General features: G+C 47.5%; 2 protein-coding genes across 2 annotated transcripts in view; one reads left to right on the forward strand and one right to left on the reverse strand.

Annotated features, from left to right (window-relative positions):
- Positions 1-23,417, forward strand: part of LOC134983585 (gastrula zinc finger protein XlCGF26.1-like) — a 51,858-nt gene extending 28,441 nt beyond the window's left edge. Inside the window, exons 3-6 of the mRNA XM_063949249.1 lie at positions 4,004-4,082; positions 4,201-4,298; positions 17,873-18,128; positions 20,628-23,417. Of these exons, the coding sequence (XP_063805319.1) occupies positions 4,004-4,082; positions 4,201-4,298; positions 17,873-18,128; positions 20,628-21,958 (1,764 nt within the window). The 3' untranslated portion in view covers positions 21,959-23,417. The remainder of the gene's footprint in view (positions 1-4,003; positions 4,083-4,200; positions 4,299-17,872; positions 18,129-20,627) is intronic.
- Positions 1-24,742, reverse strand: part of LOC134983582 (zinc finger protein 883-like) — a 246,888-nt gene that overhangs the window by 141,051 nt on the left and 81,095 nt on the right. The gene's annotated exons all lie outside the window — the stretch shown is intronic.

Genomic DNA, 24,742 nt, shown 5'->3' on the forward strand with positions numbered 1-24,742 from the left:
ATGGGACATTATACAGTAACACCAGGGGACGTGTCTGGGTGATGAATGGAGAGGTGACTGCTGGGAATGCGGCATTATACAGTAACACCGGGGGGGGGGGGTGTCTGTGTGATGACTGGAGAGGTGACTGCTGGAAATGGGGCATTATACAGTAACACCAGGGGATGTGTCTGGGTGATGACTGGAGAGGTGACTGCTGGGAATGCGGCATTATACAGTAACACTAGGGGATGTGTTTGGGTGATGACTGGAGAGGTGACTGCTGGGAATGCGGCATTATACAGTAACACCGGGGGATGTGTCTGGGTGATGACTGGAGAGATGACTGCTGGGAATGGGGCATTATACAGTAACACCAGGGGATGTGTCTGGGTGATGACTGCAGAGGTGACTGCTGGGAATGGGACATTATACAGTAACACCAGGGGATGTGTCTGGGTGATGACTGGAGAGGTGACTGCTGGGAATGGGGCATTATACAGTAACACCAGGGGATGTGTCTGGGTGGTAACTGGAGATATGACTGCTGGGAATGGGGCATTATACAATAACACCAGGGGACGTGTCTATGTGGTGACTGGAGAGGTGACTGCTGGGAATGGGGCATTATACAGTAACACCAGGGGATGTGTCTGGGTGATGACTGGAGAGGTGACTGCTGGGAATGGGGCATTATACAGTAACACCAGGGGATGTGTCTGGGTGGTAACTGGAGATATGACTGCTGGGAATGGGGCATTATACAATAACACCAGGGGACGTGTCTATGTGGTGACTGGAGAGGTGACTGCTGGGAATGGGGCATTATACAGTAGCACCAGTGGATATATCTGGGTGATGACTGGAGAGGTGGCTGCTGGGAATGGTACATTGTACAGTAACACCAGGGGATGTGTCTTGGTGATGACTGGAGAGGTGACTGCTGGGAATGGGGCATTATACAGTAACACCAGGGGACGTGTCTATGTGGTGACTGGAGAGGTGACTGCTGGGAATGGGGCATTATACAGTAGCACTAGTGGATATATATGGGTGATGACTGGAGAGGTGGCTGCTGGGAATGGTACATTATACAGTAACACCAGGGGTTGTGTCTGGGTGATGACTGGAGAGGTGACTGCTGGGAATGGGGCATTATACAGTAACACCAGGGGATGTGTCTAGGTGATGACTGGAGAGGTGACTGCTGGGAATGGGACATTATACAGTAACACCAGGAGATGTGTCTGGGTGATGACTGGAGAGGTGACTGCTGGGAATGGGGCATTATACAGTAACACCAGTGGACGTGTCTGGGTGATGACTGGAGAGGTGACTGCTGGGAATGGGACATTATACAGTAACACCAGGGGATGTGTCTGGGTGATGACTGGAGAGGTGACTGCTGGGAATGGGGCATTATACAGTAACACCAGGGGATGTGTCTGGGTGATGACTGGAGAGGAGACAGCTGGGAATGGAACATTATACAGTAACACCAGGAGATGTGTCTGGGTGATGACTGGAGAGGTGGCTGCTGGGAATGGTACATTATACAGTAACACCAGGGGATGTGTCTGGGTGATGACTGGAGAGGTGACTGCTGGGAATGGGGCATTATACAGTAACACCAGGGGATGTGTCTAGGTGATGACTGGAGAGGTGACTGCTGGGAATGGGACATTATACAGTAACACCAGGAGATGTGTCTGGGTGATGACTGGAGAGGTGACTGCTGGGAATGGGGCATTATACAGTAACACCAGGGGATGTGTCTGGGTGATGACTGGAGAGGTGACTGCTGGGAATGGGACATTATACAGTAACACCAGGGGATGTGTCTGGGTGATGACTGGAGAGGTGACTGCTGGGAATGGGACATTATACAGTAACACCAGGGGACGTGTCCGGGTGTTTATTGGAGAGGTGACTGCCGGGAATGGGACATTATACAGTAACACCAGGGGATGTGTCTGGGTGGTGACTGGAGATGTGACTGCTGGGAATGGGGCATTATACAGTAACACCAGGGGATGTGTCTGGGTGATGACTGCAGAGGTGCCTGCTGGGAATGGGACATTATACAGTAACACCAGGGGATGTGTCTGGGTGATGACTGGAGAGGTGACTGCTGGGAATGGGGCATTATACAGTAACACCAGGGGATGTGTCTGGGTGGTGACTGGAGATATGACTGCTGGGAATGGGGCATAATACAATAACACCAGGGGACGTCTATCTGGTGACTGGAGAGTTGACTGCTGGGAATGGGGCATTATACAGTAACACCAGGGGATGTGTCTGGGTGATGACTGGAGAGGTGACTGCTGGGAATGGGGCATTATACAGTAACACCAGGGGACGTGTCTGGATGATGACTGGAGATATGACTGCTGGGAATGGGGCATTATACAGTAACACCAGGGGACGTGTCTATGTGGTGACTGGAGAGGTGACTGCTGGGAATGGGGCATTATACAGTAGTACCAGTGGATATATATGGGTGATGACTGGAGAGGTGGCTGCTGGGAATGGTACATTGTACAGTAACACCAGGGGATGTGTCTGGGTGATGACTGGAGAGGTGACTGCTGGGAATGGGGCATTATACAGTAACACCAGGGGATGTGTCTGGGTGATGACTGGAGAGGAGACTGCTGGGAATGGAACATTATACAGTAACACCAGGAGATGTGTCTGGGTGATGACTGGAGAGGTGACTGCTGGGAATGGGGCATTATACAGTAACACCAGTGGACGTGTCTGGGTGATGACTGGAGAGGTGACTGCTGGGAATGGGACATTATACAGTAACACCAGGGGATGTGTCTGGGTGATGACTGGAGAGGTGACTGCTGGGAATGAGGCATTATACAGTAACACCGGGGGATGTGTCTGTGTGATGACTGGAGAGGTGACTGCTGGGAATGGGGCATTATACAGTAACACCAGGGGATGTGTCTGGGTGATGACTGGAGAGGTGACTGCTGGGAATGCGGCATTATACAGTAACACCAGGGGATGTGTCTGGGTGATGACTGGAGAGGTGACTGCTGGGAATGGGGCATTATACAGTAACACCGGGGGATGTGTCTGGGTGATGACTGGAGAGGTGACTGCTGGGAATGGGACATTATACAGTAACACCAGGGGATGTGTGTGGGTGATGACTCGAGAGGTGACTGCTGGGAATGGGACGTTATACAGTAACACCAGGGATGTGTCTGGGTGATGACTGGAGAGGTGACTGCTGGGAATGGGGCATTATATAGTACCAGGGGATGTGTCTGGGTGATGACTGGAGAGGTGACTGCTGGGAATGGGGCATTATACAGTAACACCAGGGGACGTGGGTGGGTGATGACTGGAGAGGTGACTGCTGGGAATGGGGCATTATACAGTAACACCGGGGAACGTGTCTGGGTGATGACGGGAGAGGTGACTGCTGGGAATGGGGCATTACACAGTAACACCAGGGGACGTGTCTGGGTGATGACTGGAGAGGTGACTGCTGGGAATGGAACATTATACAGTAACACCAGGGGACGTGTCTGGGTGATGACTGGAGAAGTGACTGCTGGGAATGGGACATTATACAGTAACACTAGGGGATGTGTCTGGGTGATGACTGGAGAGGTGACTGCTGGGAATGGGGCATTATACAGTAACACCAGGGGATGTGTCTGGGTGATGACTGGAGAGGTGACTGCTGGGAATGGGGCATTATACAGTAACACCGGGGGATGTGTCTGGGCGATGACTGGAGAAGTGACTGCTGGGAATGGGGCATTATACAGTAACACCAGGGGATGTGTCTGGATGATGACTGGAGAGGTGACTGCTGAGAATGGGACATTATACAGTAACACCAGGGGACGTGTCTGGGTGATGACTGGAGAGGTGACTGCTGGGAATGGGACATTATACAGTAACACCAGGGGATGTGTCTGGGTGATGACTGTATCACTGTGTGTGTCAGGTTCCTATAAGGTGTCAGGATGTCACTGTCTATGTCTCCATGCAGGGCGGGGAGTATATAGAGGAACACAGGGGTCTGTACAAGGACGTGATGATGGAGAATCACCGGACCCTCACATCACTGGGTAAGAGGAGACTGTCATGTATTGTACAGAGGAGAGCAGGTATGGGGGCCCCTATATACACACGTCATCTGATAATCACATATATACACTGTACTCAGTCACTGTGTGTCTCCTACAGATGGGCCCAGTAACAGAGATACCCCAGAGAGATGTCCCCGTCCTCTGTATTCCCAGGATTGTACAGAGGAGAATCACAGGATCCCACAGGAGGATCAGGTAGGTGGGATTTAGGATCTTACCCAATATACCAAAGTGACTGCCCCTGTTTAATAATAATAGTAATAATAATAATAATCATAGTATTAATTATTTTAATATTGCATTTTTCTCTAGCAGACAGAAAAACATTGCACATAGGGGGTTATTCCAAGTTGATCACAGCAGGAAATCTTTTAGCAGTTGGGCAAAACCATGTGCACTGCAGGGGTGGGGGGGGGGGGGGGGGGGGCAGATATAACATGTGCAGAGAGAGTTAGATTTGGGTGGGTTATTTTGCTTCTGTGCAGGGTAAATACTGGCTGCTTTATTTTTACACTGCGAATTAGATTGCAGATTGAACACACCACACCCAAATCTAACTCTCTCTGCACATGTTACATCTGCCTCCCCTGCAGCGCACATGGTTTTGACAAATTGCTTACAAACTTGCTGCTGCGATCAACTCAGAATTACCCCCATAGTTCACAGGATAGGATCCAGTCAAAATATCGGTGGTCAGGATTCCGCTAAGGGTTTTCTGACCACTGGAATTCCAAGTGCCAGGATCTCAATACCAACCTCACCGGATTTAATATTACAGCAAGTAGAAGACCAGAGAGAGAAACCGAGAGAGCCAAAAAAGCAAAATACAGGCTTGGGTGCAGATATGTTGGCCATAGCCGACACACCAGGAGCGTTAACCGTAGCCGACACCCCCAGAGGGTTCACCCCAGCTGACACCCCCGGAGGATTAGGGTTAGGCTAGGGTAAGGGAGAGTGGTATAATACTTACCCCGTCACACCTAGAAGAGATGACACAAAATGTTTGTTTGCAGTGTTCTAGCGCTAGAAGTAGGGTACTAACATAGTCGTCAGGGCCATGTCTTTCTCATCTGTGAGTAGATTAGCATAGGTGTGCCCTCTCTTGGGGTAGATAGACAACTCCCAACACACAGCAGCCAGAAAAACAGCACACCAGTCCAGGGTATTTGTACAATATAGCCGTGGCTAGTTTTATTGTGCAGTACAAAAACAAAACATTAAAATAAATTCTAGCCCAACTGAACACTAACTAAACATTATAGATTCCCCTCTCTGAGTGGTAGGACCTAATACCCCTACCAAAAACACAGGCACAATACTCACCATCTCATAACAAGCCTGGTGCCTGTGTCCCCAGGTAGTGAGCTTCAAGCCCAGCCCTGACACAGCTTATGTCAGCCATATGCAGGTGAAAGCCTTATTAGTCTGCTCTCAGGCTGAAGACCTAAAGAACCGAAATGGGTCTTTTGGATGGAGCCCGCCCTTCTCTGTCACATCCACACCCCAGGAACCTTTATAAGGCTTTTATCAATAGCCCAAAAGCTCTCAGCAGAGCAATCACACACATCTTCCTGGAGTTATAAAATATATAGGACAGAAACCTGGGACAAACATATCTCCTGTTTGTCACTTTCCAGTGCTTCTATCACATATTCCCCATTTGTTTCAAAATGTGGGGTGGAACAACTGCAGCCTCCAAACGAATCACACAAGGCAAAGTGTCTGCATTGGACAGTTGTCTTCCTGGCCTGTGCTCTGAAAATTTAACAGTTTGCAATGTTGAGAACCACCTCGTTATTTTCCCATTGCTCTCTTTATTCTCAGACATCCATTTCAATGGGGTGTGATCATTGGTCAACCTGAGTATTCTTCCCAGCAAGTAGTACCTGAGAGTGCCTAATGCCCACTTTATTGGCAATGTTTTTTTCTCGACAGTAGTATAGATTATCTCATGCATTTTGCTTGAGTAAATAAGACGATGTTCTTCACCCTCTGTGTTCTGAGACAGGACCGCACCTATTCTACATACGATGCATCAGTTTGCACCACATATTCCCTTTTCAAAGTCAGAAGTCAAAAGAACTGGTTGGGTACACAATGCTACTCTACCGTCAACACCTGAAAAGCCTTTTCTGCTTCAGGACTCCACGTTACTATAATTTCCTGTATACCCTTGGTAAGGACTGTCAGTGGGACTGCAATGGTGGCAAACTTGGGTAAAAACCTTCTATAATATCCCATGATTCCTAAGAGCACTCTCACCTGCTTCTCATTTACTGGTGGTGGCCAATTTTGTATTGCTTTCATTTTATTAAGTTGGGGCTTTATCAAACCTCTGCCAATGATGTACCCCAGATACGTACTGGGCATTGTGATATTATACGCGCTGTTGGGCCTGTTCCAAGTGCTCTATCACTGTCGGCACCACTGCAGCCATCCTCTCGTGCATCTGAGAAACATGCACAATAACATGTTTTAGATGGACTGGATTACTCCTCATATGTCTCTTTGGCAATGTCCAGTAATCCCCTTGGGTGTCTCTAGTACAACAAATCAATGGGTAAAAACCCTGTGGAGGATTGGGGAACCTCTCTTACGGTCGCAATAAATAAGGTACTGAATAATCCCAATCTCTTCCATCTTTATCCAGCACTTTCTTTAACATGTTCTTTAAAGTTTTGTTAAACCTCTCCACTAACCCATCAGCCTGGGGGTGATATGAGGAGGTTCTTATCTGAGTCATTTGAAGCAGGTGGCATCATTCTTTCATGGGCCCTCATTCCGAGTTGTTCGCTCGCAAGCTGCTTTTAGCAGCATTGCACACGCTAAGCCGCCGCCTACTGGGAGTGAATCTTAGCTTATCAAAATTGCGAACGAAAGATTAGCAGAATTGCAAATAGACACTTCTTAGCAGTTTCTGAGTAGCTCCACACTTACTCGGCATCTGCGATCAGTTCAGTGCTTGTCGTTCCTGGTTTGACGTCACAAACACACCCAGCGTTCGCCCAGGCACTCCCCCGTTTCTCCAGCCACTCCCGCGTTTTTCCAGAAACGGTAGCGTTTTTTCGCACACCCCCATAAAACGGCCTGTTTCCGCCCAGAAACACCCACTTCCTGTCAATCACATTACGATCACCAGAATGAAGAAAAAACCTTGTAATGCTGTGAGTAAAATACCTAACTGCATAGCAAATTTACGTGGTGCAGTCGCACTGCGAACATTGCGCATGCGCATTAGTGACTAATCGCTCCGTTGCGAGAAAAAAATACAGAGCGAACAACTCGGAATGACCACCATGATTCCTGACATAAATGGGGAACCCTCATCAGTTGAGATTTCCTTAGGTATTCCTAACCTGCTAAAGACATGTACTAGTTCTTTAGCAATGTTGTTTGTCGATGTATTGCGCAATGGTATCACTTCCGAGTATATGGTAGCGTAATCCAATATTACCAAAATATATTGATGGCCTTCTGTGGATTTTATTGGCAGCCCAACCAAATCTACATCTATTCTTTCAGAACGCATCCTCAATAATGGGTAATGGGACAAGCGGACTTTTAAAATGTGGCCTTGGAGCATGATACTGACATTCAGGGCAGGATGCACAATATTCAGAGACCTCTTAACGGACCCTGGGCCAGAAAAACCTATGTAAAATTCTGTCAGTGTTTTTTTTTTCTACCACTGAATGACCTGCAGTTATGTGACCATGAGCCACGTTTAACACCGTTCTTCTATATGCCTTGGGGACTACCAATATCTTCACAATATATTCCCCTTTCTTAGTCACTTGATACAAAAAATTCTGGCGTATTGCCATGTGAGACTGTGACAACCGACTATCGGGGTCTATGTGGTTTCCATCAATCACTTTTACATTCTCTCTAGCTATTACCAGAGTAGGGTCATTTATCTGCTCTAAGGCATAGATCTCTTTTCTGGCTTCAAGGTCAGGCAGATGATCAACTGGTTCCACAACATTTCCTAATTCAGTAGGAGGTAAATCATTATGTGCCCCACTACTGCTCTCATCATTCCCTTGCTCCCCAATCATCCACTACTGCTCTCATCATTCTCTGGCTCCCCAATCACCTACTACTGTTCTCATCATTATCTGGCTCCCCAATCATCCACTACTGCTCTCATCATTCTCTGGCTCCCCAATCACCCACTACTGCTCTCATCATTCTCTGGTTCCCCAATCACCCACTACTGTTCTCATCATTATCTGGCTCCCCAATCACCCACTACTGCTCTCATCATTATCTGGCTCCCCAATCATCCACTACTGCTCTCATCATTCTGTGGCTCCCCAATCATCCACTTCTGCTCTCTTCATTCTCTGACTCCCCAATCACCCACTACTGCTCTCATCATTACCTGGCTCCCCAATCATCCACTACTGCTCTCATCATTCTCTGGCTCCCCAATCACCTACTACTGCTCTCATCATTATCTGGCTCCCCAATCATCCACTACTGCTCTCATCATTCTGTGGCTCCCCAATCATCCACTTCTGCTCTCTTCATTCTCTGACTCCTCAATCATCCACTACTGCTCTCGTCATGCCCTGGTTCCCCAATCATCCATTACTACAGTCAACATTCTCTGGCAACCTAATCATCCACTACTGCTCAGATCATTCTCTGGCTCCCCAATCATCCACTACTGCTCAGATCATTCTCTGGCTCCCCAATCATCCACTACTGCTCAGATCATTCTCTGGCTCCCCAATCATCCACTACTGCTCTCGTCATTCTCTGGCTCTGCAATCACCCACTACTGCTTTCCTCATTCTCTGGCTAACCAATCATCCACTGCTGCTCTCCTCATTCTCTGGCTAACCAATGATACAGTACTCCTCTCATCATTCTCTGGCTAACCAATCATCCACTACTGCTCTCCTCATTCTCTGGCTAACCAATGATACAGTACTCATCTCATCATTCTCTGGCTAACCAATCATCCACTACTGCTCTCCTCATTCTCTGGCTAACCAATGATACAGTACTCCTCTCATCATTCTCTGGCTTCCCAATCATCCACTACTGCTCTCATCATTCTCTAGCTCCCCTATCATCCACTACTGCTCTCATCATCCTCTGGCTCCCCAATCACCTACTACTGTTCTCATCATCCTCTGGCTCCCCAATCATCCACTACTGCTCTCATCATCCTCTGGCTCCCCAATCATCCACTACTGCTCTCATCATTCTCCGGCTCCCCAATCATGCTTGAGAAAGGGCACATTTCAGACTCTTCAACTGCCACAGTATCAGTAACATTCTCACACAGTTCTGGGTTATTTACTTCTGTAACCTATAGGCTTTCCCACAGCTTCCAGAAGTGGGCAAAGTTTCTCCCCTGTATCACATCATACATCAAGCCAAGAACCAAACACACAGGGACTATAGCAGCACCACACTGCATTTCTATGTTCACTTCCGCAGTAACATAATACCGAGTATCCCAGTGTATACAAGTCACACCAACAGTGTTCCTCTTATGTTTTAAGGGTTTCACCAATTCAGCTTTGATAAGAGTAACCGGGCCACCAGAATCTAACAGAACCTCTACCCTGTTGCCCTCTATAGTGACTATACACATTTGCTTCTCTGTCTCGGCCTGTCAGTCTGCAGTGCAGGTAGCTGAGCAGAGAAAGACACTCTGCGATGTACATAAGCAGTATCACATTGCATAGGATCAGAGGTAAGTGAACAATCAGCAGCAATATGGCCCAAACCACCACACCAAAACCATTGGATCTAATTATCAAGTTCTTTATGGTGTGGGAACGTTCCTGGCACTGCTGGCCTACTTCCAGGTTCCAAACCCACAGTCTTTGATTCATTCCACTGCTGATCACCCTTCTACCCTGGAAGAGTCTTACCAGTGGTCCCTGAAGATTGCTGTTGTGGGACTAGGGCCTGGTGGGGTGCACTTATCAGTTCCTCAGATGTCATATACCTCTCAAAAATTTCATCGAATTGGTCTTCTGTTTTAGGGACTGCATGGCTCACCCACTTGCACAGGATTGTAGGTAGGGGCCATAGCTATCAATCCATAACAACCCTTTCTATGATCTGTGGTCCTGTCAGAGACTCCGGCTGTAGCCACTTTGCGGTGAGATGGATGAGGTCATGCATTTGTGAACGGGGAGGTTTTTCTGTTTGGTATTCCCAGCAGTGAACTTGATGGGCATGACCAATACTGTGACTCCCAAGCAATCAGTCAGGCACAAGTCAAAATAGGGTTTTTGAGGTTCTCCAGACAGGTTCAATGGCACAAACCTTCCTCACTGATCTTTAGGCTGACTCTCTCACCGAGCCGTTCTTCCATAAGTGATTAGATAAGCTTCAACATCATCACTCGGGGTCAACTTTTTCCAGAAAGTGACTGGCCCATATGGAGCTAGAGTTAGTTAGAACGTCCATGGAAGTATCTCCTGACCGGGCTGCTAGCTGCTGTACCAGCTCCCGTAAGGCCTGGTGGCCTTAGTGCTGTTGCTCATGAAGTTCCTTAAGCTCCAGTTGAGGTCTGTGGATTTCCTCAGTAGTGGCTAGTTGCACCGGGGTAGCTTCCTGTTGATCTGAGGTAGCCTGCAGCAAAGACTTAATTATATCTTCCATGTTATCTTTGAGTGTAGGTGTGAAGCAGAATCTACATTCTCTAAGTATCTACCGATGCCACCACTTGAATTTCACTGTATATAAATTGTTGTCCAAAACAACAGATTGGCGTCTGTCACTTTCAATTTTCAACATAAACTTTTCCTATTGCTGCAATTTTCATTGTGTTGCTCACATTCGCTTCCACTAATTGTGAGGAGATCAGGATAGGGGTGCTCTCTCCTGGGGTAGTTGGTCACCTCCAAACACAAAGCAGCAGCCAGGAAAACCGCACACCATTCCAGGGTTTTCCTGTAATTTAGCCGTGGCTAGTTTTATTGTGCAGAACAAAAACAAAACCTAAAAATAAAGCCTAGCCGATCTGGGAACTAACTAAACCTAATACACAATTGAGTCACATTATTATGAGCACCAGCTAATAGCCTGAGTATCCGCCGTATACAGCATGGACAGCAGTAAGATGGGCTGGACCATCATTTTACACATGTCTGGTAGCTCCCAGGTTCATTTTGACAGTGTAGCATGTCGGTCGGCCGTCATGCACCTTCATAGCCGACATTCACCTCTCACATCAGTGGTACGTGGTGCTCCACAGTTTCCATGTCGGTTATTTGCAATGGTGCCATTTACCAGTCATGATACGCCTTCACCGCAGCAGCACGCGGACAGGTCACACACTGCGCTGTGTCAGAAATACCACCACCCTTGGCCGAAAGCCGATAATCATCCCTTTTTGCAACTCTGATAAATCGCATATTTTATTTCTGCAGCGGGGTACACACTGGTATCCACAGGGAATAACATTGGGGTGTAGAGTTGGATCTTGATCCGAGTCACCAACAGGCTAAAGCTTTGACTGTTCCCAGGATGCATTGCACTGCCTCCTCTAGAACCCCACCTCCAGGCACTGGAGCTCAGTTTGTAAGTTGGTGCCTGCAGTGCAGGTCACTAACAGGGGGGCTGCGCTAGGCAGCCCTGAAAAGAGCTCTTTCAGAAGACTTCAAGGGCCACAGCACTGGTTATGTCTCTCTGACATTCTGTGCTGCGGCTCCATCACCTCCCCCAGCAGCGCTGCATGCTCCCGGGGCTGGTTCCCGGGTACTTGCAAGGGAGGCGAACCGGTCATCTGGCACGCCACCACTGATGCTCTCCAGGATCGCACATCGGGGAGGAGGTAAGAGAGTCCCCCAGGGACCCCACTATATCCACCAGGGCAGGGAGCACAGGTCGGATTTACTAAAAATACATTTCACATAGACTCCACAGTACCCGATGGTGAGGCCCAGCAGAGGGGATAAGGCGCTGACCTGTAGCCCCTCCCCCAGCTCCGGGCGCCATCTACGCTGGTGTTCCCACCCTGGAGTTGCAGTTCTCTCTCCCTCACTCCCTGACTGAGATTTTGGCGCCATCTTCATTACTAGCTGGGCTGATCTCCGGGACTGCAGGGCTCTGTCTCCTCTGTAATCCGCCTGTCTCAGCGCTGTGCATTTACAGACACTAAAGTATTCTACATGTCATCATTTTAGACAGTGTTAGTTAAGAACAAGTGTATTGCTATCTGAATATTTAGTACAAGTATCCTGTGATATACATCCAGTATCTACTGTGCATTCCTTTATATCTATACATTCATATCTATATGTAGTTTTACTAGTCCAGAGCAGTTTTATTGTTTATATGTAATAATAACTTCTGCATTATACATGTGACTGAGTGTGCCTGCAGCTGCTGTGTGGATTTCATTCTTGTGTATCACACTTATTTATATCACTATATTCTGTACCCTGGGGGGCTAGGTGCGTCAGGGTCTCTCTCTCTCTCTATATATATATATATATATATATATATATATATAGTGCTACACAGGATATACTGTTTTGTATTTTTCCCTGTGTTTGTCACCTCATACTGCTCAAATCCTCTGTTTGTGCTCTGTATTTATTGTCATATAACACAGGGTTGTTTGCAGGTATTGTGTTCGTCTGGTTATACTGTACTGTCACGCTCTAAGGCTACGTTCCCTATAATGTCTGCGACACAGGGCGGGAAATCCGTGGATGCTCCTGCATCATGCAGTGCTGGATCCACGGATTTACCTGAAGGGGAAGTTTTAGCTGTTGGTTCAGGCACTGGGTGCCATACATCTCCCAGATAGCCAGCAGCACCTGTGGCCAATCAGGAACCACCCTGTGCAGCATTTTCAAATATGCTGACTACGCTGGTAATGCGTCTTACGCCCCCTGTGAGACCTCCTGTGCCATTACTGCCGCATATTGTCTTGTGGTGAACCTGCCATGGGTGGATTCACTATCTACCCAGGTGCAAAAATGATATCAATCTTTGATTCCTCAGAAACCACCCATCACATCTCGGGGGCCAAGGGGTCATCTAAGCGGGCCATTTCTTCCTCACAATCCTCTAATATTTCAGATAATTCTTCTGATGAGGATGGGGAATATACTGATCCGTCAAACACTGATACAGTTGATTCTGATGAGGAATCTACAACCCAGGCTGTTGTCCCTGACCTAGTGGAGGCTATTAAGCTGGTTCTCCAAATGGAGGATGAGATTGGGCCCACTCGTACGTCTAAAAAAACCTGATAAATTCAAACGTCAGAAGGTTACTAAAGTAGTTTTACCACATTCTGACCATTTCATTGACATACGTCAGGAATCCTGGGCGTCCCCAGGAAATAAATTTTCCCTGTCTGAAAAGATGCTAGCTCGTTATCCTATCCCTGCAGAGTTGAGTAACAAGTGGGAAACTCCACTGCCGGTGTCGCCCGTCTTGTGGTGTCATCTACTCTGCCTGTCACCTCACTGAACCGATGGATAAGCGTGTGGAGGGATGCCTGAAGTCTATTTACTCCCTTACAGGTGCTGTTCATAGACCACCTATGGCAGCCTCCTGGGCTGCGAAAGGAATTGAGGATGAGCTGCCCCAGGATTTTTCTGACACTGCCAGACAATATCTGTCCTATATTACCACAGCCTCCCAATATAGACAGGAGGCAGCCTCTGATGCAGGTGCTATGGCGGCCAAGGCGTCTACTATGTCTATCCTGGCTCATCGTATTATGTGGTTAAGGTCCTGGAAGGTGGACCTGGACTCTAAAAAGACTTTGGAGGTGCTCCCTTTTAAGGGAGACATCCTTTTTGGGAGGATCTGAACAAGATTGTGAGTGACTTAGCATCTGCTAAGACTGCGTTTCTCCCAAGTACTAATCCTTCTGCTCCAAAGACTAAGAGTACCACTTTTCGTTCCTTTCAACCTCCAGGAAAAGCAAACGGTCAGACGTACCAGAGACAGGCTCGTGCTTACAAAACCTCTAAGTCCAAACCTAAACAATCCTGGGCTGCTCATCAGCCTGCTTCCAAACAAGACAAGCCTGCTGCAGGACGGGGCGAGCCTCCCCCTGGGGGACCCCAGGGTGGGAGGCCGACTTCTGCAGTTCGCCCAGGTCTGGTTAAAGACCACTTCGGATGCCTGGGTGCAGAAAGTTGTCTCTCATGGGTACACACTATCTTTCAAGAAATGTCCCCCTCGCCAGTTCTGCTCAATGGTTGTCCCTTCGGATCAGTTGAAAGCGCAAACTCTACACTTGGTTGTGCAATCCCTTCTGGATACAGAAGTGGTAGTGCTGGTACCTCTGTCCCAGAGAGGCAGGGGATAATGTTCGACCCGGTTTCTAGTTCCGAAGCCAAATGGGTCCTTCCGGCTGATACTCAACCTCAAATCATTGAACAAATTTGTGGGAGTGTCCAAATTCCGTATGGAAACTCTGCACTCTATTGTACTGGCTCTGGAACCCAAGGATTATATGGTTTCCCTGGATATACAGGATGCCTATTGCCATGTCGCATCAGCAGTATCTGCGGTTTGCTATTGTTAACCTACATTATCAATTTCAGGCACTGCCTTTTGGATTGGCCATGGCTCCTCGGATCTTCACCAAGGTCATGGCTGTGATGACGGTTCTTCTCCGCCGTCAGGGAATCGGGGTCCTGCCGTATCTGGATGATTTGCTGATTCTGGTGAACTCCCAAGATGTCCTCCTCAGACATCTAGAACTGACTGTCCAATCCTACAAGCCCATTGGTTGGCTCATCAACTGGAAAAAGCCCTCGCTGGTCCCTGCACGGAGCATGGTGCACCTGGGACCACTACTGGACACTCACAACCAAAGATTGTTTCTGTCTCCAGAGAAAGTCCTGAAACTGCAGGACAGGATCAGATATTTCCTCTCTCGCCAAGAGTGTCGATACACTCGGCAATGCAAGTACTAGGCCTCATGGTGTTGGCTTTCGACATGGTGAAGTACGCTCAATTTCATTCCCGCCCTCTGCTGAGGTTAATCCTTTCCAAGTGGAATGGCCTGCATCACCGGATCAGGTCTCAAATTATATCCTTGACTCCGGAGGTTCATCTGTCACTAAGCTGGTGGCTACAGGACCAATAGTTGAGCAGGGGCCATCTCTTCTGGATCTCCAACTGGGTCCTTCTGATGACAGATGTCAGTCTGTGGGGTTTGGGCAACACTCTTTGCAGGGTCGGTGGACCAGGGAGGAATCTCTCCTCCCAATAAACATTCTGGAATTGCGGGCAGTGTTCATTGCGTTGACACTGGCCCTGCCTCTAGTACCAAACAGGCCTGTTCAAGTACAATCCGACAACGCCACCATGGTGGCGTACATAAATCATCAAGGCGGCACTCGAAGCTGCATGGCAATGATGGAAGTATCAAAAATCCTCAGTTGGGCGGAACGCCATCTACCAGCAATATCGTCAGTGTTCATCCCCGGAGTCCTCAACTGGGAAGTGGATTTCCTCAGTCATCAGGACATTCACGCCGGAGAGTGGAGTCTTCATCTGGAAGTCTTTCAACTCCTAGTGGACAAGTGGAGCCTACCAGATGTAGAACTGATGGCGTCTCGACACAATCACAAGGTTCCAGTCTTCAGATTAAGGACAAGCGATCCTCAAGCAGCATTCATGGACACACTGGCAATTTCATTGAACTTTCAGCTGCCATACGTGTTCCCTCCAGTGTCACTCCTGCCCATGGTTGTACGGAAGTTCAAGCAAGAAAGAGGAATACTACTTCTAGTCGCTTCAGCATGGGCCAGATGCAATTGGTTCTCAGACCTGCAGGGTCTATCGATCAAGCGCCCTCTTCTACTTCTTCAACGCCCAGACCTCCTTGTTCAGGGCCCTTGTGTCTACTCAGACCTGGCCAGACTGGCTTTGACGGCGAGGCTCTTGAAGCATCACTCCTGAGAGCCAAAGGATTCTCTGAGGCGGTCATCCAAACTATGTTAAAAGCCCATAAACTGGCCTCAGCTCGGATTTATTACAGGGTCTGGAATTCATACTTCACCTGGTGTGCTGCTAAGAATTATGATGCATACAAATTCAGTACTTCCAGACTTTTGGCTTTCCTGCAACAAGGCCTGGGCTTAGGCCTTCATCTGGCCTCCCTCATGGTTCATATATCTGCCTTGTCAGTATGGTTTCAGCGAAAATTGCGTGTATTCTTGATGTTCATACTTTCACTCAGGGTATTTCACGGATTCAGCCTCCCTATGTCCCTCCGGTAGCTCCATGGGATCTGTCTGTTTTTTTGAATGCCCTTCAAGAGTCTCCATTTGAACCTCTTGAGTCTGTGGATCTTAATTGTCTTACACTTAGAGTCGTGTTTTTACTTGCTATTGCCTCTGCTAAAAGGGTGTCGGACTTAGGCACCTTGCCTGTCGTCCACCCTTTCTGATTTTTCACCATGACCGGGCAGTTCTTAGAACTCGCTCTGGTGATCTACCTAAGGTGGTATCATCTTTTCATCTTAACCAAGAGATTGTGGTTCCGGCCTTTATCTCTTCTGATTTGTCCTCCAAAGAGCGGTCTTTGGATGTGGTACGGGCTCTCTGTATTGACGTAGAGAGGACTGCCTCCATCAAGAGGTCAGATTCCCTTTTTGTACTTTTTGGTTTTCACAAACGTGGCTGGCCTGCGATTAAGCAAACCATGGCCAGATGGATTAGAATGGTGATTGCACTAGCTTATGCGCAGGCTGGGCTCCCAGCTCCTCCTGCTATTAAGGCCCATTCTACTCGGTCTGTTGGACCTTCTTGGGTGGCACAACGTGGCGCATCCGCAGAACAATTGTGCAAGGCGGCTACATGGTCCTCAGTGAACATGTTCATTAGGTTCTATGCCTTTCATACTTTGGCCTCCCAGGATGCTTCCTTTGGACACTGTGTTCTAGTACCTGCTGCAGTGCATCCCCTCCCATGAGGAACTGCTTTAGGACATCCCAAATGTTATTCCCTGTGGAATACCAGTGTACCCCACTGCAGAAAACGAGATTTGTGGTAAGAACTTATTGTTGTTTTCTCATACGTCCTAGAGGATGCTGGGGACTCCAAAAGGACCATGGGGGTATAGACGGATCCGCAGGAAGCTGGGCACACTATAAAGACTTACACTGGGTGTGAACTGGCTCCTCCCTCTATGCCCCTCCTCCAGACCCCAGTTAGACTTTGTGCCCAGGAGTGATGGGACACACACTAGGGGAGCTCTCCTGAGTTTCTCTGAAAGACTTTATCTTAGGTTTTTTATTTTCAGGGAGACCTGCTGGCTACAGGCTCTCTGCAGCGTGGGAGTGAGGGGAGAGAAGCAGGACCTACTTCTGTGAGTTTCAAGGCTCTGTTTCTCGGTTACTGCACACCATTAGCTGCAGAGGGTTCGATCACTTGGTGCGCCTAGCTGCTTGTTCCCGGAGCCACGCCGTCCATCCCCTCACAGAAGCCAGAAGTGTTGTTAATTCTCTTTCTGCAAGGTACATCTGTCGTGAGAACGTGGTTCTATGTGACTAACATCTGCTGTCTCTATTACCTGCTACTACATTGGACTGGTTAACGAAACTGAGCTATAGTGCCTGGAGGTGGGGCTATAAAGGAGGCTGTGCAGTGCATCCTGGGAACAGTCAAAGCTTTAGCCTGTTGGTGCCTCGGATCAAGATCCAACTTTACACCCCAATGTTATTCCCTGTGGAACTCAGTGTACCTCGCAGAAAGAGATTTAACAATGGTAAGTCTACCATAAATCTCCTTTTTATTGTTATTTGGGTCATATAGGGTGAAGAAATGACTGATATTAAGGTAGAAGATATAGAGGGAGAAGAAGAGACGTATGTAACTGGTATTAAGGCTGAAGATATGGAGGGAGAAGAAGAGACGTATGTGACTGTTATAAAGGTAGAAGATATAGAGGGAGAAGAGGAGACGTATGTGACTGATATGAAGGCAGAAGACACAAAGGGAGAAGAAGAGACGTATGTGAGGGGTGATCAGCAATGTAAGGAGGAGGAGACCCCTACAGATATTAGCACAGGTGAGTAATAAACACTTATTACAGAAAATAGTCACATATTCTCCTTGCTCAGTCACTACAGCAATCTCTTATCCTACAGCCTCTGTCAGTACAGTACAGTCTTCTCCCCACACTCTCTGGTGTATCTCATACATCATGAGCCATCAGCCCCTGTTATACTCCTGCTCTGCCATCACATCATGTCACTGTGTGTTACCAGCCCAGAGATCTGACCAGTCTCCTCCCCACACTCTCTGGTGTATCTCATACATCAGGAGCCATCACCCCCTATTATACTCCTGCTCTCCCCCTCACATCATGACAATGTGTGTTACCAGCCCAGAGATCTGACCAGTCTTCTCCCCACACTCTCTGGTGTATCTCATACATCAGGAGCCATCAGCCCCTATTATACTCCACTCCTCCTCACATCATGTCACTGTGTGTTACCAGCCCAGAGATCTGACCAGTCTTCTCCCCACACTCTCTGGTGTATCTCGTACATCAGGAGCCATCAGCCCCTATTATACTCCTGCTCTCCCCCTCACATCATGTCACTGTGTGTTACCAGCCCTGAGATCTGACCAGTCTCCTCCCCACACTCTCTGGTGTATCTCATACATCAGGAGCCATCAGCCCCTATTATACTCCTGCTCTCCCCCTCACATCATGTCACTGTATGTATCCAGCCCAGAGATCTGACCAGTCTCCTCCCCACACTATCTGGTGTATCTCATACATCAGGAGCCATCACCCCCTATTATACTCCTGCTCTCCCCCTCACATCATGACAATGTGTGTTACCAGCCCAGAGATCTGACCAGTCTTCTCCCCACACTCTCTGGTGTATCTCATACATCAGGAGCCATCAGCCCCTATTATACTCCACTCCTCCTCACATCATGTCACTGTGTGTTACCAGCCCAGAGATCTGACCAGTCTCCTCCCCACACTCTCTGGTGTATCTCGTACATCAGGAGCCATCAGCCCCTATTATACTCCTGCTCTCCCCCTCACATCATGTCACTGTGTGTTACCAGCCCTGAGATCTGACCAGTCTCCTCCCCACACTCTCTGGTGTATCTCGTACATCAGGAGCCATCAGCCCCTATTATACTCCTGCTCTCCCCCTCACATCATGTCACTGTGTGTTACCAGCCCTGAGATCTGACCAGTCTCCTCCCCACACTCTCTGGTGTATCTCATACATCAGGAGCCATCAGCCCCTATTATACTCCTGCTCTCCCCCTCACATCATGTCACTGTATGTATCCAGCCCAGAGATCTGAGCAGTCTCCTCCCCACACTCTCTGGTGTATCTCATACATCAGGAGCCATCACCCCCTATTATACTCCTGCTCTCCCCCTCACATCATGACAATGTGTGTTACCAGCCCAGAGATCTGACCAGTCTTCTCCCCACACTCTCTGGTGTATCTCATACATCAGGAGCCATCAGCCCCTATTATACTCCACTCCTCCTCACATCATGTCACTGTGTGTTACCAGCCCAGAGATCTGACCAGTCTCCTCCCCACACTCTCTGGTGTATCTCGTACATCAGGAGCCATCAGCCCCTATTATACTCCTGCTCTCCCCCTCACATCATGTCACTGTGTGTTACCAGCCCTGAGATCTGACCAGTCTCCTCCCCACACTCTCTGGTGTATCTCGTACATCAGGAGCCATCAGCCCCTATTATACTCCTGCTCTCCCCCTCACATCATGTCACTGTGTGTTACCAGCCCTGAGATCTGACCAGTCTCCTCCCCACACTCTCTGGTGTATCTCATACATCAGGAGCCATCAGCCCCTATTATACTCCTGCTCTCCCCCTCACATCATGTCACTGTATGTATCCAGCCCAGAGATCTGACCAGTCTCCTCCCAACACTCCAGGGTTATAGGTGTGTGTATCTATACAGAAGAGTTATGGTGTGTAAGTAGCGGTGTGATCAGTAAGATGACTGGCACTAGGACGGTGTCACATCCGTGTCACAGTGACTGACTTATTACATCACGATCTGCTGGACATGACACTTGTATTACTGAGTGTGAGCAGATCAAGTGCAAACATTCATATTAATTATCACAAGCAGCAAACGAGTTTGGCCGGTGTAACATACACAATGTGTAATCACTCATTTCTATCCTTACATTTCCACAATTTCTTATAGTATCTGTTATCATGTTACTGCATCATTATAATGAGATGCACACTAGTAGGACACATGGATTACATACATGATTTACTAAATACCTGTATGTTATGAGGGAACATGTTCTGAAGTAACTAAAGCAAGTACCAATAACCTATCGTATTAATAGAGGAAAATCTATGATCTCTCAAACTCTCCCCTTCTTTCCTTTCTTCTCCAGTATTATGTCTATGTGATAGGTAGCACGTCCAACGCATTCCGCGTTAGGGTGTACTAACCACAGGCCTATGGGAATAGGGGTGACATCAATTAATGACGCCTGTGCTGTGGGATACTAAGTTATCTAAATTATTTCTACCAGATGGACGCAATACAAGAAATACCTCTGAGGAACGTCTTGATTGTAAATTAGAAGATAAGAACATCACACGAGGTTCTCCAGAAGAAAATTGCATTACCCTAAATATACATCCAGTACCTCACAGTGCAGATATATCATCTGATCCCTCTGTTCCTGAGGAATGTTCTCCTGGTAACTCACATATTGCTGCACATAGTACAGACCATAGCTCTGATACAGTCAGTTCCTCTTCTGTGCGGGGGAAATGTTTTACACATAAACTATCACGTGACACAAGTCACACAGATGAGAGGCTATTTCCATGTTCTGAGTGTGAAAAATGTTTTACACAGAAAACATATCTTCATAAATATAAAAAAACTCACACAGGTGAGAGTCCATATCAATGTTCTGAGTGTGAGAAATGTTTTACACGGAAATCAAGTCTTGTTAAACACAATAGAATTCACACAGGTGAGAAACCATTTCCATGTTCTGAGTGTGGGAAATTTTTTATACAGAAATCATATCTTGTTGAACATCAAAGAATTCACACAGGTGAGAAGCCATATTCATGCTCTTTGTGTGGGAAATGTTTTACACAGAAACCACATCTTGTTACACATGAGAGAAGTCACACAGGTGAAAGGCCATTTTCATGCTCTGAGTGTGGGAAATGTTTTATGCAGAAATCTCAACTTGTAAGACACTATAAATGCCACACAGGTGATAAACCATTTTCATGTTTTGAGTGTGGGAAATGTTTTATACAGAAATCATATCTTGTTGAACATCAAAAAATTCACACAGGTGAGAAGCCATTTTCATGCTCTGAGTGTGGGAAATGTTTTACACAGAAAGCACATCTTGTTATACATGAGAGAAGTCACACAGGTGAGAAACCATTTCCATGTTCTGAATGTGGGAAATGTTTTACTCTTAAATCAGTTCTTGTATCACATGAGAGAAGCCACAGAGGTGAGAGGCCGTTTTCATGTTCTGAGTGTGGGAAACGTTTTATAAGGAAATCATATCTTGTTACACATCAGAGAAGTCACACGGGGGAGAAACCATTTCCATGTTCTGAGTGTGGGAAATGTTTTACACGGAAATCAGCTCTAACTATACATCAGAGAAGTCACACAGGTGAGATGCCATTTTCATGCTCTGAATGTGGGAAATGTTTTATAAGGAAATCATATCTTGTTTCACATCTGATAAGTCACACGGGGGAGAAACCATTTCCATGTTCTGAGTGTGGGAAATGGTTTGCACGTAAATCAGCTCTAACTGTACATCAGAGAAGTCACATAGATGAGAACCCGTGTAAGACATCAGAGAGTCATAGATGAATTTCCTGTAGCTGGTAGACATGAAACTGTTGAATTCACTTTTTATATATTAGAAAACTGATAACATTTTGTGTATAGCACCTTTCTCCCAATAGAATTGACAGCACGTTACATATTAGTGTAAAGTAAGGCAGCCATCTTGATTGTGCACAGTTGCTATTCTAACTAATCAGTCACATTGGTCTATGCCACACTGGAGCTTGCAATCTAATTCCATATCACACAGGTTCCATTTTTGTCAGAAAACAATTGACCAGTCTGTTCTTGAACTTTGTGGGAGGAAACCACAGTAACCAATTGAAACCCCACACAAGCAGGGAGAGAACATATATATGCACACAGCTAGGACCCAGCACAGTGAGGGAAGTCTAACCATTAAGCTACCATGCATTGTAAAAGTATAGTTATGCTTATTATCTGTTTATCTTATCAAATGTATGAAGTGTTAGTAAAGGGGTACATGTATCACTGAGCGATGGGGGCAATTCAAAGTACCAGACACAGGGTATTACTATGTTATGATATTACTAGCCACAGATATGTGACATGAGACTGGGACAGAACGCTCATGTGTGAGACTTACTGCAGTTTCCTTATTCTATTATACACTCATGCCAGAAATAATGAGACACCCATCTGGTAACATGTTGGATTACAGCAGCAACACAATGGGTCATGGACTCCACTAGCTCTCTGTAGTATTGTGTAGATACTGTGCACCATACCTCCTGAGTAATGTTCTGCAATACCCTAATACTCACTGGTGATGGAGCCCTGTATCCTACATGTGTTCTATTGCGTACAGATCAGGAGAATGAGGAGGACAACTCAGAGAAATGGTCCTCCAGCCATAGGTCATGGACCCCACAAGTTCTCTGAAGTACTGTGTAGATACTGTACACCATGCCTCCTGAGTAATGGTAGTAATGGTCTGCAATTCTCTAATACTCACTGGTGACGGAGCCCTGCATCCTACATGTGTTCTATTGTGTACAGATCAGGAGAATGAGGAGGACAACTCATGATGGCGAACTCAGGGAAATGCTCCTCCAGCCATAATCTTGTGGCTACTGACCCATCTAGTGGAGCATTGTTCTCCTGAAAAGAGACCGCACCTATCTGAGTGACTGCATGACATGAATGGGTGTAACTGATACACATGACAGATTACATTGCGTCCGCCGGTCAGTGATGTCTGCAGATGTATGAGGTGTCCTATAAATCAATAGCGGTGTGGAGTTTACATCTTCTCCCCATGCATGTGTAGGGTGCTCTGGTTTCCTCCCACAATCTAAAAAGATACTGGAAGGTTAACGGTCTCTCAACAAAAAATTGTAACCATAACATGTATGTGTTTGTACATATAGATTGTAAGCTCCACTGGGGCAAGGACTAGTGTCAGTGGACATGTAGTCTCTGTATAAATAACTGGTAATAAATAAATTACCCCACACCATAACAGCCACTGACTCCCTGGACTTTCCTTTGTTGGGATGTGGGGACCATTTCCTTGTGGGTTTTCTGGTCCATCTGCATGAAACATTTGAAACCTCAAAATCATAGGGGGGGGCGTGGCTTGGCAGCCATAGTGAATAGCTGCACAGGGACGGAGCTCTCCTCCACCGGGATAGAAATCTCCCACAGTGCGGATCCAGCATGCCGCTCCGTCCTTGACACAGCGAAGTCCCCGGAATGCTGCAGGGCAGGTCGCGGAGCCGGGGAAGGTAAACTGCCTTCCTCCGGGATGCGGCCTGGATTCCAGCAGCGGGCCGGGACCTCGAGTCAGGTGCTGATTCCGGGAGTGCGCACTGAGTCAGTGAAGCTATCGGGCAGCGGGGGACTGGAGTTCAGGAACTGGGAGGTGAGCTCTTCCTCCCTTGGCAGTCTGGAAGTGGAGACCAGAGGAAGAGTACAGCATGAAGCATCCTCACAGTCCGTGCCACAGACACCATTTTGGTTCTAATCCCTAGTTGCTGTGCGGATTTTCACCGCTCCCTAATTGTAATTACCTGTCCACTGAGAATCCCTGTGATTGGGAGTACCACAGGGTGAACGCAGAGACATATCCTAGTGACTGCAGGAGTCGGATGGCTGTTGGGTCTCACAGTAAATTACAGAACAGTGTTTGTGCACCTGAGGATAGAAGACAAAGCTTTCCCTCCAATATAAAACAAGGTGGCAGTAGAAGACTAGTGCAGAGACAGTCTCCTTGGATGATTTACACCTATTTGGAGATATCAGAGGGGTGGCGGTATCTTTTAGGGGTGTAGTGAGAGCCCTGCAGAGGTGTAGGAAGTGTGCTACCGGATGTTACCAATGTAAAATTACTACACTCGGGAGTGTGGCCTAGCTGCGGGAGAGAGCAGACGTGTCTCTCTGCAACTACTGCTTATCAAGCACTCAAACAGGGTTTTAACACCCATACCCCAACAGAGTTGGGGACTGACCTGTCTTGTCCTATAGATTGCGGCCTTCTTATGTGTCAAAGCTTGAGTTCCGGTGCCCACTCGCAGGGTGCTAACCACTCAGAAGCCGCCCATCTGAACGTCGGGACCCTTGCACTAACCACCTCTCCTACCCAGGCCAGCACGACGCAGCTGGAGGAAACGGAGCCCCAGTGTCTTGCCACCACTACTTGAAGTATATGACACAGGCTGCACCCTGTGTACTGACCTAGCGTGCCCTCTCCTCTCTGCACCTCCCTTGCTTAAAGCCTTGCCAAGTGAGCATTGCTGCCCTGGTAACAGACCCCCGGATGCCCTGGGCCTGTGCATGCAGCCCGTG

Source organism: Pseudophryne corroboree (genome assembly GCF_028390025.1).
Source record: "Pseudophryne corroboree isolate aPseCor3 chromosome 3 unlocalized genomic scaffold, aPseCor3.hap2 SUPER_3_unloc_19, whole genome shotgun sequence".
Classification (NCBI taxonomy): Eukaryota; Metazoa; Chordata; class Amphibia; order Anura; family Myobatrachidae; genus Pseudophryne; species Pseudophryne corroboree.